This window comes from Haliotis rufescens, unplaced genomic scaffold (assembly GCF_023055435.1).
Source record: "Haliotis rufescens isolate VD_foot unplaced genomic scaffold, xgHalRufe1.0.p SCAF_11, whole genome shotgun sequence".
NCBI classification, from domain to species: domain Eukaryota; kingdom Metazoa; phylum Mollusca; class Gastropoda; order Lepetellida; family Haliotidae; genus Haliotis; species Haliotis rufescens.
In genome coordinates this window covers 17991389-18009580 of record NW_025963791.1, presented here as the reverse complement: position 1 = coordinate 18009580, position 18192 = coordinate 17991389, and the positions used below count along the sequence as shown (strand labels likewise).

Here is an 18192-nt window from a genome sequence, read left to right as displayed (position 1 = left end):
CCATATTTGAATAGCTGATAGTCCCTGGAACAGATGTAGACACGATCGTAGAGGGTTATCACTGTGATGAAGCCGAGGGTAGGGGTGTGATGCTGACTGACCAAGGTTCATAATCGGGACGGATCGAGGTCAGACTTTGGGTCTAAACTGACCATAGAGGTGTCTGACGTTTCTAGGTCAGTGGGTCAATCGTGTCCGCCCTCAAACCCTCGGTTTCATGTTTTTAGCGGTGATACTTGTGTCAGTATGGGGTGCCTTTGTTGGGTGCCTTTGTGTCTTATTAGAAGAAACATCCCCGTTATACCACTTCGAACACGTCATCATTGAAACAGTTTCGGCTGTTATGGTATTTGCCTTTACAAATTTTAAAAATACATTTCGTGGAATATTGAAATGTGTAAAATACATAATGCTGCATAACTTTAATAATCATGGTTAAACGTTATATGACTTCATACCACAGCCAATTCCATGTATAGACCGTGTTATGTACTGACTTGTGTTGACCTCAGGGCATGATGCACTATTCATGTCGACCACTATGTACTCCAATGAAACTATCGTTACAGTGGACGTACTTTTTATAATAATACATACACGTCCCTGTGTGGTATTTCTAAAAATCTGAGAAAGAAACACACGGTTGCCCTTTGAACTACCATGTCTTTGAGAAACCTGTTTAATGAATGGGAAAACCCTGTGTGGGGGTGGGATGTAACCTGCACGGCGTACGTAACACTGGTACACAACACCCACGGGGTGATAGTGCTGACTGTTCATCGCTGGTTAATCAAGTGCGCATGTTTTTCAACCTACATTAAGCTAGAGTTTGGCTTTCTACTGGCTGTGCATTCATACCGCTTGATTTCAGAGCGCAGAGAAACGGAGAAGGGCTTTACGCAGGTAATGATTTATATTTTGCATTTAAAGACGAAAGACAAGACGAATTGTCTATTTGTTGTCGCAAACTCAGTAGTATTTTAGCTATGTGACGGCGGTCTGTAAGTAATCGAGTCTGGGCCAGACAATCCAGTGATTGACGTCATTAGCATCGATCCACGTAATTGGGATACGATGACATGCATCAACCAAGTAAGCAAACCTGACCACCCGATCCCGTTAGTCGCCTCTTACGACAAACATAGTCGCCTTTGACGGCAAGCATGGGTTGCTGAAGACCTATTCTACTCCGTATTTTAAATGAATTGTGAACATGACACGTATTGTAATGCGTACTTTTGGAGTGAGAATTAGGTGAGTGAGCGCATGTTGTTTTACGATAAAGTAAAAAATATTCCAGTTTATATCACAGCCAGTAATCGAGCCCGGGGGAAGCAATAGGTGGTTGCTACACGTCACATACATCACCCACCCTATGGTCATCAGCAGGGTCAGTCTCTGACCGGAATCCATGCAGCCCGATTGGTCCTGTCGTACGTCTCAATGATGTATATTCCCGAACGTTAATACTGAGCATACTGAAAATGATGTATATTCCCGAACGTTAATACTGAGCATACTGAAAATGATGTATATTCCCGAACGTTAATACTGAGCATACTGACAATGATGTATATTCCCGAACGTTAATACTGAGCATACTGAAAATGATGTATATTCCCGAACGTTAATACTGAGCATACTGAAAATGATGTATATTCCCGAACGTTAATACTGAGCATACTGACAATGATGTATATTCCCGAACGTTAATACTGAGCATACTGAAAATGCAAACGTCTAAAAACATGATGTTTGCAACAGGACTAGCTATCAGATGTAATTGTGTCGAATGCCATTTGCACACACAGACACTGACACACAGAGAGACTGACACACACACACACACACACTGACACACATAGACACTGACACATACACACACACACTGACACACATAGACACTGACACACAGAGAGACTGACACACACACAGACTGACACACATAGACACTGACACATACAGACACTGACACACATACACTGACACATACAGACACTGACACACACACACTGACACACAGACACTGGCACACACATTCACTGACACAGAGACACTGGCACACACATACACTGACACGTACAGACACTGACATAAACAGACACTGACACACATAGACACTAACATAAACAGACACTGACACACACACACTGACACACAGACACTGGCACACACATTCACTGACACAGAGACACTGACACACACATACACTGACACGTACAGACACTGACATAAACAGACACTGACACGTACAGACACTGACATAAACAGACACTGACACACATAGACACATACAGACACTGGCACACACATACACTGACACACAGACACTGACACACATACACTGACACAGAGACACTGACACACACATACACTGACACAGAGACACTGACACATACAGGCACTGACACGTACAGACACTGACACATAGAGACACTGACACATAGAGACACTGACACGTACAGACACTGACACATACAGGCACTGACACGTACAGACACTGACACGTACAGACACTGACACACACAGGCACTGACACACACATTCACTGACACAGAGACACTGGCACACACATACACTGACACGTACAGACACTGACATAAACAGACACTGACACGTACAGACACTGACATAAACAGACACTGACACACATAGACACATACAGACACTGGCACACACATACACTGACACACAGACACTGACACACATACACTGACACAGAGACACTGACACACACATACACTGACACAGAGACACTGACACATACAGGCACTGACACAGAGACACTGACACATACAGACACTGACACGTACATACACTGACACAGAGACACTGACACACATAGACACTGACACAGAAACACGGATACGTACAGACACTGACACGTACATACACTGACACAGAGACACTGACACACACATACACTGACACCCAGACACTGACACACACACATACACTGACACAGATACACTGACACGTACAGACACTGACACGTACATACACTGACACAGAGACACTGACACACACATACACTGACACCCAGACACTGACACACACATACACTGACACAGAGACACTGACATAAACAGACACTGACCGGAATCCATGCAGCCCGATTGGTCCTGTCGTACGTCTCAATGATGTATATTCCCAAACGTTAATACTGAGCATACTGAAAATGCAAACGTCTAAAAACATGATGTTTGCAACAGGACTAGCTATCAGATGTAATTGTTTCGAATGCCATTTGCACACACAGACACTGACACACAGAGAGACTGACACACACACAGACTGACACACATAGACACTGACACATACAGACACTGACACACATACACTGACACATACAGACACTGACACACACACACACTGACACACAGACACTGGCACACACATTCACTGACACAGAGACACTGGCACACACATACACTGACACGTACAGACACTGACATAAACAGACACTGACACGTACAGACACTGACATAAACAGACACTGACACACATAGACACATACAGACACTGGCACACACATACACTGACACACAGACACTGACACACATACACTGACACAGAGACACTGACACACACATACACTGACACAGAGACACTGACACATACAGGCACTGACACGTACAGACACTGACACACAGAGACACTGACACATACAGACACTGACACGTACAGACACTGACACATACAGGCACTGACACGTACAGACACTGACACGTACAGACACTGACACACACAGGCACTGACACACACATTCACTGACACAGAGACACTGGCACACACATACACTGACACGTACAGACACTGACATAAACAGACACTGACACGTACAGACACTGACATAAACAGACACTGACACACATAGACACATACAGACACTGGCACACACATACACTGACACACAGACACTGACACACATACACTGACACAGAGACACTGACACACACATACACTGACACAGAGACACTGACACATACAGGCACTGACACAGAGACACTGACACATACAGACACTGACACGTACATACACTGACACAGAGACACTGACACACATAGACACTGACACAGAAACACGGATACGTACAGACACTGACACGTACATACACTGACACAGAGACACTGACACACACATACACTGACACCCAGACACTGACACACACACATACACTGACACAGATACACTGACACGTACAGACACTGACACGTACATACACTGACACAGAGACACTGACACACACATACACTGACACCCAGACACTGACACACACATACACTGACACAGAGACACTGACATAAACAGACACTGACATAAACAGACACTGACACACATAGACACATACAGACACTGGCACACACATACACTGACACACAGACACTGACACACACATACACTGACACCCAGACACTGACACACACATACACTGACACAGAGACACTGACACATACAGGCACTGACACGTACAGACACTGACACACAGAGACACTGACACATACAGACACTGACACGTACAGACACTGACACATACAGGCACCGACACACACATACACTGACACAGAGACACTGACACATACAGACACTGACACGTACATACACTGACACAGAGACACTGACACACACATACACTAACACCCAGACACTGACACACACATACACTGACACAGAGACACTGACACACATATACACTGACACAGAGACACTGACACACACATACACTGACACAGAGGCACTGACACGTACATACACTGACACAGAGACACTGACACACACATACACTGACACAGAGACACTGACACACACATACACTGACACAGAGACACTGACACAGAGACACTGACACATACATGCACTGACACGTACAGACACTGACATATACAGACACTGACACACATAGACACTGACACACACATACACTGGCACACACATACACTGACACAGAGACACTGACACATACAGACACTGACACGTACATACACTGACACCCAGACACTGACACACACATACACTGACACAGAGACACTGACACGTACAGACACTGACACGTACATACACTGACACAGAGACACTGACACACACATACACTAACACCCAGACACTGACACACACATACACTGACACAGAGACACTGACACACATATACACTGACACAGAGACACTGACACACACATACACTGACACAGAGGCACTGACACGTACATACACTGACACAGAGACACTGACACACACATACACTGACACAGAGACACTGACACACACATACACTGACACAGAGACACTGACACATACATGCACTGACACGTACATACACTGACATATACAGACACTGACACACATAGACACTGACACACACATACACTGGCACACACATACACTGACACAGAGACACTGACACATACAGACACTGACACGTACATACACTGACACAGAGACACTGACACACATAGACACTGACACAGAAACACTGACACGTACAGACACTGACACGTACATACACTGACACAGAGACACTGACACACACATTCACTGACACCCAGACACTGACACACACATACACTGACACAGAGACACTGACACGTACAGACACTGACACGTACATACACTGACACAGAGACACTGACACACACATACACTGACACAGAGACACTTACACATACAGACACTGACACGTACATACACTGACACCCAGACACTGACACACACATACACTGACACAGAGACACTGACACGTACAGACACTGACACGTACATACACTGACACAGAGACACTGACACACACATACACTGACACACACATACACTGACACAGAGACACTGACACATACAGACACTGACACACATACACTGACACCCAGACACTGACACACACATACACTGACACAGAGACACTGACACATACAGACACTGACACGTACATACACTGGCATACACATACACTGACACAGAGACACTGACACATACAGACACTGACACGTACATACACTGACACAGAGACACTGACACACATAGACACTGATACAGAAACACTGACACGTACAGACACTGACACGTACATACACTGACACAGAGACACTGACACACACATACACTGACACAGAGACACTGACACACACATACACTGACACAGAGACACTGACACATACAGGCACTGACACGTACAGACACTGACACATAGAGACACTGACACAAATAGACACTGACCATACAGACACTGACACACATACACTGACACACACATACATTGACACACAGACACTGGCACACACATACACTGACACACAGACACTGGCACACACATATTCACTGACACAGAGACACTGACACATACAGACACTGACACATACAGACACTGACACATACAGACACTGACACACACACACACACATGCACTGAAAGAGACAGACACAGACACTGAAACACACTGACACAGACGCACACTGACACACACACTGAAAAAGACAGCTAGTGACACACACACTCACCGACACGGACACTGTCACACAAAGACTGTGACACATACAAACACATTGAAGCACACTGAAGACATCCTCCATGTATATATGATGAATGTTACCTCTTTATCAAATCAAAACAGGCCACAATAGATCACGAAGATCCATTTCTCCTAACATGGATGGTATATTCATTCTAATAAACACATTGCAATCATAATACCAGTATTATGGCAGAGTGACATGGACATGTATCTGTGTGATCAAATGCCAATTCTAAAGTACATATTGCGTAAAAGGCAAACCGTCCATATGGTACATACAGTACTTTTACTTCCTGGTAATAGAGAGCAATACGAGTGCATGACACTGGCACACACATACACTGTGTCATGTTTGCCTCCTGCTTGAGATGCGCTCTGAGAGCCGCCCGTAATTTACATAAAGGGAACACGTGAACCTAACACTGACACTATTGCCGAACACTGACATCATTACATTTCTATAGGGCTGTCTCAATATAGATACCCATTCAGATTTAGTCATGATCACAAAACATGACCTTTTCATGCGACAAAAATTTGGTTACTTGTTGGCATGACTGTATCTTTCGACGTGGGGATTTCTTGAGGGGTGTCAGTTAACCGTATTTACCGACATCGTTACCATTTGGATGAATAGTCCTGGTCCTCATCAATGTTTATTCGACATCAAACTCTTTTCAGTCATTACTGTATGTTCCATCTTCCCGAGGCAAGGGAATGACCATAAAAGTCCACTTTTCACCCTTGCCAAAGCAGGCTGCAATTATGGAGTTATATTTTGGCTGGACTAAAGAGTCCATGCATAGTCCAATCAAAAACGCGTAACGAACTAGACATCCGGTTGGTTAACATCATGGATTTCAACCTGCAAATTACGGTCGGCTGCAGGATTTGCCATGCATTTGTACCGCCAACTGGGCGTCGACAGATATTTTGCAAATCTATTCATGTTTTTAATCAAGATGCTTAAGTGATTTGATGCACTTCGCGTGGTAAGACCCGTTTCATTATGATATATATAGATATTAATTATCGATCAGATCGTCGTCACTGGGCGCCGCCATTTTGTTTGAAGATGTGTATGTTCCTGGGTGGTGTTATTGCACGTGAGCGCCTGAAAATATCCGGAAGGAAGTGATGAAGCAATATTTGAGTATAGCGTTCATCTAGTGACAACTTGACACAATCATCTGACCCAGCCGAAGCCACCTTGCGGTAGTTTGTAATCTGACGTCACGTTCAGAGAAGGATGCCAAAAGGTGTAGAGATAGGCATGTGACACAGAAAGTCAAGGACTGACATATTGGCACATTGACAAGCAGAAACGTTTGTACGCCTACTGACAACACAACATCAAGGAACTTTATACAACCAGCGTTGTCAAAGTTCAGATCCTACACTCTATTAGTCTGGATAACCTCTTGTAAACCACATAGTTGCAACAAGAACTGCCACGATACAGGACAACACTAATGACACACAGGAACAGTCTCGTCAATGCCTCGACTTGGCTCGGTGACCTTACTACATTTATTATATATCCAAACGGTTTCCGCCGGAAGTTTAGTTCGTTTAAGCCTTTTATCACAATTGTACTAAATGGAAATGTTTCGTTATTTCAATTATTTGAATATAATCGAGATTTCCAGGTCTTTTCTCGTTATTTCAATTATATTTTCGTAATTTCAGTTATTTACTCATTATTTCAATTATTATACATACACTGCGAGTATTTTTCTCGTTACTTAGATTATTTTTGTGTTATTTCAAGTTTATTTAAAAAACTCGTAATTTCGAGAAAATAATTGAAATGACGAGAACAAAAATTGAAATTTCGAGTTTTTGAAATAAACTTGAAATAACGAGAAAATAATCGAAATTCTGCCAAAATATCAGAGTGACGAGAAAAAAAAATCGAAGCAACGAGAAAATAATTGAAATAACAAGAGAATAATCATTAGTAACGATAAAGAAATCGACATTTGCATGCATGTACTTGTGCTGTCTCGAGAATTTCCAACAATTATGAGTTCTAATGCATGTTACAATCATAATGTCATTTTGTATAATATTAAAGTTGTATTGAATTATTGGCAAGATACAAAATGCATAGCTTGCTTGCGTATATAGTCTGTACTGAGGCAAAGTACAAATACGTGTTTATGTTTTATAAGATTGAAGTAATGTGAAGTTATTGGTATGAAGCAAAATGCATGGCTTGCTTGTGTATATAGTCCGACTAGTGACAAAGTGTACGTGCAATATTCACGACACTAAGATGCATACATTTTGCAATGTTACGGTCACTGCTGGATTGGACGATCACTGCTGGGATTGGACGATCACTGCTGGGATTGGACGATCACTGTTGGGGTGGGACGATCACTGTTGGGGTGGGACGATCACTGTTGGGGTGGGACGATCACTGTTGGGGTGGGACGATCACTGTTGGGGTGGGACGATCACTGTTGGGGTGGGACGATCACTGCTGGATTGGACGATCACTGCTGGGATTGGACGATCACTGCTGGGATTGGACGATCACTGTTGGGGTGGGACGATCACTGTTGGGGTGGGACGATCACTGTTGGGGTGGGACGATCACTGTTGGGGTGGGACGATCACTGTTGGGGTGGGACGATCACTGTTGGGGTGGGACGATCACTGCTGGGATTGGACGATCACTGCTGGGATTGGACGATCACTGTTGGGGTGGGACGATCACTGTTGGGGTGGGACGATCACTGTTGGGGTGGGACGATCACTGTTGGGGTGGGACGATCACTGTTGGGGTGGGACGATCACTGTTGGGGTGGGACGATCACTGCTGGGATTGGACGATCACTGCTGGGATTGGACGATCACTGTTGGGGTGGGACGATCACTGTTGGGGTGGGACGATCACTGTTGGGGTGGGACGATCACTGTTGGGGTGGGACGATCACTGTTGGGGTGGGACGATCACTGTTGGGGTGGGACGATCACTGCTGGGATTGGACGATCACTGCTGGGGTGGGACGATCACTGCGGGGTTGGGACGGTAACTGCGGCGGAAAGACGGTAACTGCGGGGGCGGTGCACTACGTGCGCCCTGGTGTACGATGACATTGCAATATATATGGAGTTCAATAATTATTTCTTCTAAACATAGACTCATCATAAGAACTGCCTGACAGCACATGGTGAACAGGACCTTGTTTGGCGCATGTCGTTACGTCATCACCATGTGACATTTCACTCTACGTACATCCGTAGCTGACAAATCGTTGGTTTGAATACTCTCGAGTTCGTATCGCAACCAGGATTTTTTGGCAACCAGGAAGAATCGCGGTTATTATTATTACTCAGAAAAATGGATTCAAAGGTAAAAGTTTTACATTGGAAGTGGAATGTAGACGCTCACGTTACTTGGTATACCTATATTTCACGCGGGGTGATTTTTTGTAAAGAACTTTCTTTCTTCATCGGTAACAGAAACAATGTTTCGAATTCGGTTTCTATCCGTCCACAAGATCCTGCTTAACACTGCTTGTAACAGCCGACTTAAAAGCTGATTGTTGCGGTTATGTACGCGCGTACGTGTTGTATCCCTCAATGCCGAGGTGAGGAGAAATGGGGTTAACGTTACGCACATGCACGTTTGTCTCTGTGTGTGTGGCTGCTTGTACTAGCCCGGACTAATGTCAATTTTATAGTCCTCGCCCACTGAGATACCATGCCGCAGTTTAACATGAATACCCCACTCAGACACAGTATACTGACTCCGAGCCGACCAGTCCTTGTTTTAGCCCCTTAATGCCGAGCGTCAGGCAGGGTAACAACAAGTACCATGTTTTAACGTCTTTTGTATGACCCAGTCGGGGATAGAACCCCGACCTTCCGCGCTCTCCGGGCGGACGCTCTACCACTAGACCACTGAGGCGGTCTCGCTTAATGCCGACCGCAAGGCAGGGAAAACACAAGTACCATATTTGAAGTCTTGACGCGGTGAGGTATCGAACCACCAACCTTCTTCTCTCGGACGCTCTATTCACTCGACGGATCTGGTCCCCGACTAATGGGGATCGGTTGGTGGCAATATGTGAATTGTGTGTGATCAACATCGTGTGGTATGCTGACAGCCACCAATTGTTTAAAAAGTCCAGAAATAAAGGTTTGTAAATCACACAGCTACATTACATTGCTATAGAACTATCTTGAGAACGTGCTTACGACCAACTGGTTTTAGCTCACCTAGACAGCCAAAGTAGCGGTCTGACAGGAGTATATATTTGGTGCCTTCATCGAAGGCGGTATGTACACAGTGATACATTAATGTCTACAGTTGGAGCTGTGGGTTAGTTTTGAGAAACAAGCGTTGACTCTTCACATCGAGGAGCCAGGTCATAATATGTAAGCTCTGTTGATCCGTTTCTTGGTGGAACTAACATCGGCATTACGGCAAACTACTCACTGACTATGGAAAACGTCGTCGGTCTCATAATGCACGACATGGGCACAAAAACAAAATTAATACTGGTTTTATTCTAACAGATCTCGATTTTCGTAAGAAAATATTAATCTTGTATGTCTACCGGTAAGGAAGGGCATGCTTACCCTTATCGCGAACACCTGGTGTCATCACCAATTTTCAGTTATCCATTCATATACTTTTGACCTCTATTTTGCATTTTACCCCCAAAGGAAACTGTTTCGACGATAATCCAGACCGGCTTTTCTCTGATGTTGACGTTTTATTTCTAATCTATGAAGATTAAAGTATTGCGTTAAATTGGATGAAAATGAAGTTAAAGATTTTAAATCTTGGAACGCTACAATTTTAAATCTAGTTTCTGCTGGCACATATTATTTGTATTTTCACAAGTTGGGGCGAAATGTTTGGTTATTTACATTCTCAATCACAGAAGTACGACAGTATTGGAGATGTGACTTTCTGTTTTTCACCCCATTATGCATTTGAACGACATGTCTTTGTGTCTATAAGAACATTAAGTATAATATCAGTTTTCTGATTTTTTTTACTTCACCCCATTCTAAAACTTAGTAACATAGGGTAGACCAGTCAGGGCATTCAGACATGACCTATGTTGTTTTAAGGTGTGTGATAAATATGACGTGTAACTAATGGGAGGATACCCCCACCCACCCCCACCCCCCCTTCCCCACCCCACCCCACCCCCACCCCCACCCACTCCCCAACCCCACCCTCCCCGGCCTGTCTTGATAAATGGATTGTTGTTCACAGTCAAAGACTGATCAACATGGAAAGTCCTGTAGTCCCTACTACCATCAATATTATTTGCTTCAATTATCAATAAATTAATATGAATACATATATTTTGTATTTGAATTTAGTCCAGCTCTGCTGAAAGTGTCCTTTGGTGTTCCCGGAACTAACAAAGTACATGATACACACAGACAGATACATGTATCAAGTCCTAGCAATTTCGGGTTTTCCACAACGGATATACGTCAGAGGATCGGCCAATCCTTCATTTTTTTTTATCAGTATATCACCTCAATGCTATTACTCTAACTGACAGTGTTAGTTTGCCTGTAGTTACATACATAGTGCCGCATTCACGAGTGTCATGTTTAGTATATGTAGTCGGGATCACGTACAGTACACTGTAACGGTAACTACCTCACTCTGACCCTTTCAGCTGTATAGCTGGGCAAAGGCGAGTCTTATCGGGCACTTCCCCCACAACAGCTAAACACGCTCACAAGCCGACACAGTTACAACTGGGAACAAAGCTATCGAGATGGGAGACACGGGCTGTGGACAAGATATGTACTATGATAAACCTACCAGGAGCTGTACCGATTGTTCGGTTCTCTGTGACAATATGGATATTCAGGCAACTCGAGACCAGTGCATGAAGTACTGCTTTGGTAAGTATATGAATAGTTGAGTGAACTCAGAGAAACAACTCGGAGAAACTACAGCACTCACGTTTCTGCTTGTATGGCAAATAATGTTCACAGTCGTCCTTACATTTAAGTGCTTGGTTAATGCTTGATTTATTTCAGGGTATTTATGTGTATGTATTATGTTAAATAATGTAAAACGGAATGTAATCAAATTCAAAGGAAAACACGGGATGCACTGTTTGGTATATACATCGTAGATGCCGTTTAAAGTGATGCTTGTATCGCATTTTTACATGTTTTAGATAGGATCATTTGTGATATTCACAATATTTATTTGACTTTACAAACATATGTATCTAGCAACATAATTAGTATAAGTAGCTTGTACATTTATCTAGTAACATCCTCAACAGGATATTTTCTCACACTCTTTATAAATATATATTCTTCATTTCACCTCCATATCTGTTGACTAATTGGTCTGTTACCAGGCTAAGGGGCGGTCGGGTAGCCCAGTGGTTAAAGCGTTCGCTCGTCACGCCGAAGACCCAGGTTCGATTCCCGACATTGGTACAATGTGTGAAGCCCATTTCTGGTGTCCCCCGCCATGATATTGCTTGAATACCGCCAAACGCGGCGTAAAACCATACTCACTCACTCACCAGGCCTTTTCCATGATCTTGTTCCTTAATCTACCTGGAAATCATTAATTTTCCATTTCTTTATCACTTGCTAAATAACTTTCAGTTCGAATCTCATGCCAACTATATCATTAACTAATTTATTTTCTGGCCATTAGTTTACTTGAGGTTGGAACTGGTTTCTGGAGGCGACAGGGGGATTGGGTGGTCAAGTTCGGTGTCAATTGAGTGTCATCGAACCTCAAGGGAGCGTGGATCGTAGCAAACAGTATGAATCTCTAGTTGGCCTGAGGCCATTATTTACAGGCAGCCGTCATGAATAGCTCGAGGTAAACAACAAACAGGAAAAGACTTTATTCGCGCTGCGTTATCCTGTGTGACTTTGTGTCAAAAACGCCAATCGAGCAGAATGTTGGTTGTACGAGAATTTCAAGTTTACGAATCACGTGACTTTGAGAAGGTCATCGGGGTGGATACCCCATCATTACATTTATGTAGATCTCACTAAATATAGAAAGTCATTCAAGGCGAGTCACGAAATGGGGACTTCGTGATTGTACCTGCATCGGCATGTGAAGAAATACATTGACTATGTGGTTCTTGTTTTTGAGGTTTATCAGTGCTAGGGTGACCCAGTGGACAGCGCGTTACACATGTGGTCTGAGTTCGAGTCCAGTTTGTACTTATTCGCGGTTCGAATCCCTGTTCGCACCGATAATGTTTCTAGGTCAGCACCATACCCGTGTTCTTGGGTTTCACCGAAGTGGTAAACGTCCGAGACCTGCATCACTTCGGGTTTTCCTCCCACATCAAGCTGACACGCCGTGATACAACTGGAATACTGTTCAAAGTGGCGTTTAACCAAACTCACTCCCTCATTTAGACCCTTTGTTCCGTGTCTATATGTATGTACTCTACTCACTAATAATAGGGATACTGACATATTTATAATATTTCCGACAGCCTCAGTGGTCCAGTGGTAGAGCGTCCGCCCGGAGAGCGGAAAGTCGTGGGTTCGATCCCCGGCCGCCTCATACCAAAAGATGGTACCTGTTGTTACCCTGTCTGGCGCTCGACATTAAGGGGCTAAACAAGGACTGGTCGGCTCGGAGTCAGTATACTGTGTCTGAGTCGGGTATTCATGTTTAACTGCAGTGTGGTATCTCAGTGGGCTAGCACTATAAATTGTCATCAGTCCGAACAAGTACAAGAAGAACCCCACACACACGTGCATGCACGCCGCTATGTAAGTGCAATAATCTTGGACGCGACGTTAAACCCCATTTCACCCCACCTATACTATTTCTATTTTCTTATGATGAGGGGCGGTCGGGTAGCCCAGTGGTTAAAGCGTTCGCTCGTCACGCCGAAGACCCGGGTTCGATTCCCGACATGGGTACAATGTGTGAAGCCCATTTCTGGTGTCCCCCCGCCATGATATTGCTGGAATATTGCTAAAAGCGGCGTAAAACCATACTCACTCACTCCCATTTTTATGATAACCGCATGGTGAAGCATGGAAAAATAGGAAACAGAGCGTCCCGTCCTTCACCTTTGTATAGTGTATGCCCACGTAATACGTCAGCTGATCGACATAGCCCGGAATTGCATCCAGGTTGTGCAATACATATGCGCACCGTGCGTAACCCGTGGGCGTCACTGGGATGGGTTAAAGTCAATAGACACAATACAAAAGCAAGTCGTGACTAACTCACTGACGCTCGTGTATTAATAACCTTATACGCCAACCACAGCCGCCGCAGTAAAGTCTGATTGTTAACCGCAACTAAGGGCGATATAGCTATGCGGTAGTAAGCGTGTCCTCGTCGACACTATGCTAATGCAAATCTACACGCAGCTTCCTTGTCATGACTTCCTTTTCACGACGACGCGTATTAAACATATGCAGCGTCTTAAAAAGAAGACTCTTTTGTTCAAATTAAACAGAAATTGTATGTGTTTATTATGCTTTAAGGGGGCGGTCGGGTAGCCTGGTGGTTAAAGCGTTCGTTCGTCACGCCGAAGACCCGGGTTCGATTCCCGACATGGGTACAATGTGTGAAGCCCATTTCTGGTGTCCCCCGCCGTGATATTGCTGGAATATTGCTAAAAGCGGCGTAAAACCTCCCTCCCTCCCTCTCTCACTCACTCACTCTTATGCTTTAGTTGTTTGTTTGTTTTTTAACGCCACACACCAATATTGCGGCTGTATGACGGCGGTCTGAAAAGAATCGAGTCTGGACCAGACAATTCAGTGATTGATACCATGCATACTGATTGCTGTGTCTTGTTTATTTAATCTATTAACTATATGTACCGTATATGTTAGAACACCTTTGTCCCCATTTCACATACAGTGAACTCGCGTCATTCGATACTCCGTAAATCCGGAAATCCTATTAATGCTCAGATCGCTGCCGTTCGTATGGCATAAGTCTTGCTGGATAAGACTTTACCCATCAAACAAACATGTACTTAATGCAAATTGTGTGAGTGGCGGGTGCTACCGAGGGGACATTCCTCACCCTTTGCGAACACCTGGTGTTATCTCTTTTTTTTATTGATCCATTCATTTAATGTTCTTTTTTGTTCAATTTTTCCCTTTTACACCAAATGGAATCCGTTTTGGCTGATAAGCGATATTTGTTATTCTCTTGCGTTGTCGTTTTATTTTACACATACTGAACTGAACAACAATGTATGTATGTGTGTATGTATGTATGTATGTGTGTATGTGTCTGTGCGTGTCTGTCTGTCTGTCTGTCTGTGCGTGTCTGTCTGTCTGTCTGTCTGTCTCTCTGAATGTATGCTTAGAGAGCCTTTGTGATGAAAAATGCGTTTGATATACTTATTACATATAAGTATAATGGCACTATTGAAAATATTACTACACAGTTTCAAATACTATTCATAAATAGTTCCATAAATTATGCATCCCCAGTATCAATAGTGTCACACTTTTATGTTTAACACTGACTGTATTCGGCATCTTTGTTTCACATTGACATCTAAACAGACTACATGCAGACTACCTCAACCACGACAGTTGAGACATCGACACATCCAGTGATGAAAGCCCAAGCGCCAGTGTTGCTGTTGCTGTTCCTGTTGCTGTTTCTGATCACCTTCCTGATCTTGGGTAGCCTCATCTTCTACCACAGGAAAAAGTTGGTAGACAGGCTGAAGAGACAGGACTGCTGCAGAGGCGGATCCCAGCATCATGCGCAGGAATCTGGGCGAGAGATGGACCATTTCCGGTATGCACAGGAAACCAGACAGGACTCCGCCAAACCCGAAGCTCACAGTACGTATCTGACCTGAACGTGTTTATAGTCGTATCTCACGTTGATGACAGACTGTTAATATAGCATCTGAACCCATATACTGTGTATACTATACTGAGGACACCAGGTGTCGGCGATATCACCCGTTGTGCAGGAACGTCGACGTGACTTTGTATGTCTTGCAATTTGAAAACAAACGTTTCATGAATAACGTGATATATATTTTTACATTCTTTACATTTTTATTCATGTTGTGTCAGTGTGAAAGCTAAAATATAGTTATCTATTTAAAACTAAACGCTTCGGGGTAGATCCTAACCACCACATCGGGCTAGATTCAAATTAGCATTAACGACTCCCTGTTTGTATAATACAAGGTTGCACGTTTTTAGAATAATGGTATAGTTTGTGCTTTATAGACGAACAGTTGGTGTCATCACTTTTTAGTTTAAATATCCATTCATATGATTTTTATCACTATTTTGTCTTTACGCCTGATACAATCTGTTTCGGGACATAATCGAAACGATTATTCTCCTGCGTTGACGTTTTGAATTACCAATCGACTCGGGTTGTAGTCTTTATTTTTTTGCAACCGATGCTCCCTCTGCCCTTGTACAAACCAAAATTCGCTAAACGCTTTGAACTGATCATGTCAATCCAAATTGTAGGTCTACTTCCAAGCGGACACCAAGCTTTCCCAGAGATGCCACAACCAAAGTGAGGTCGAACGATTTGCGGTGTTGCCCAAACAACGACAGTGATTCTCTGCTCATTTTACCATGGGACCATGGCCCATCAACGACTGATGCGGCGTATCCTACATCATCACAGCTAACACCTCATGACAGCTAAACATTGCCCTTACAGTACTGCAGGTATACTGTAACTGGTTCTGATACACTTTTCCACCTCGAGTGATAGGACATGTGCCTTTTATAACCTGATTGTGAGTCCTCGTGAACACGAGTGTTGTTGGTAGACTTGTAATCTATCACGCTAAAACGTGGTGGATCAACATGAAGAAGCAGCATCACAGCTTTAAGACACAGTGGATGCTATTAAATATGATCTATTGAGTTGATGCTGGACATCGATTCAGAATTCATTGTGAGAGGCATTGCCAGGACCGATGTCTCCATGTGATGCTCTCTGTACGTCAGTCTTGTACAAGGGTATACGTTTTACGTTTTGTATCGCTTCTTGCAGCTGCTGCAAAAAATCAATGACGGCGCATAGAGAGGACATTGAAGAAGTGTTTTTAACATTTTGTGCTTAAGAACGATATTTTGTATAAGCGAGTTCAAGTGGTTATTATGTGTGTGCTGCTTTTAACGACTTTGTGTCACAAAAGTGTCACTGAACTCAATAACTGCCTGACAAGGCCACCCACATGTCACCTGGACAGTTTACTCATGCTGATAAATGTATGGCCACTGAATACACAGGGTGCGCGACTGGTCGCGTTCAGCTTGTGTTTCAGTTTGTCTTTTTCCATAACTGCCGAAGTTGACTGACGAAGGTTAACTTTCTTGATGTGTTCTATCGTGCCGGTGCCGTGACTGTGTGTTTTTACCTTGTCGTCACCCAGGCCACGAGGGTTCGCCACAGACGTCATGATCAGTGTGGACGACCGAATCCACCATATCCCTACATCTAACTGAGTGTCAAGGATATGATTTAGCTTCAGTTACAAGCTACATCAAAACCACAACTACGTTTGATAGAATGTAATCATTTGATGTTATCTATTTTTATATATTTCATTGCATATTTTGTATGATTCATCAACATTCATGCAGAAAATAAAAGGACTAATGTCTCTAGTTTTTCTCTTTTGAATTCTTTAGAATTGCTCGTCTGATGACACACCAAGCCACTGACAAATAAT

At 43.6% G+C, this 18192-nt stretch overlaps 1 protein-coding gene across 2 annotated transcripts; it reads left to right on the top strand.

The window, feature by feature from the left end:
• The first annotated feature begins 781 nt into the window (after positions 1-781).
• Positions 782-18127, top strand: LOC124152007. 2 transcript variants are annotated; one of them, XM_046524719.2, is made up of 4 exons: positions 782-903; positions 12166-12397; positions 16034-16321; positions 16973-18127. In XM_046524719.2, exons 2-4 carry the CDS (start codon positions 12268-12270, stop codon positions 17023-17025), a joined length of 471 nt encoding a protein of 156 aa, XP_046380675.1. In that variant the 5' UTR covers positions 782-903; positions 12166-12267; the 3' UTR covers positions 17026-18127. The 2 variants fall into 2 exon arrangements, with proteins under 2 accessions (XP_046380675.1, XP_046380674.1); XM_046524718.2 differs by lacking the exon at positions 782-903 and having other exon boundaries at positions 11999-12397.
• The last annotated feature ends 65 nt before the right edge of the window (positions 18128-18192 follow it).

Bases quoted from the DNA above. Each gene is read 5' to 3' on its own strand.
- LOC124152007 (XM_046524719.2), top strand. From the start codon at position 12,268: ATGGGAGACACGGGCTGTGGACAAGATATGTACTATGATAAACCTACC. The intron at 12,398-16,033 runs GTAAGTATATGA...ACATCTAAACAG, and splicing joins GTGCATGAAGTACTGCTTTG to ACTACATGCAGACTACCTCA. The intron at 16,322-16,972 runs GTACGTATCTGA...TCCAAATTGTAG, and splicing joins CGCCAAACCCGAAGCTCACA to GTCTACTTCCAAGCGGACAC.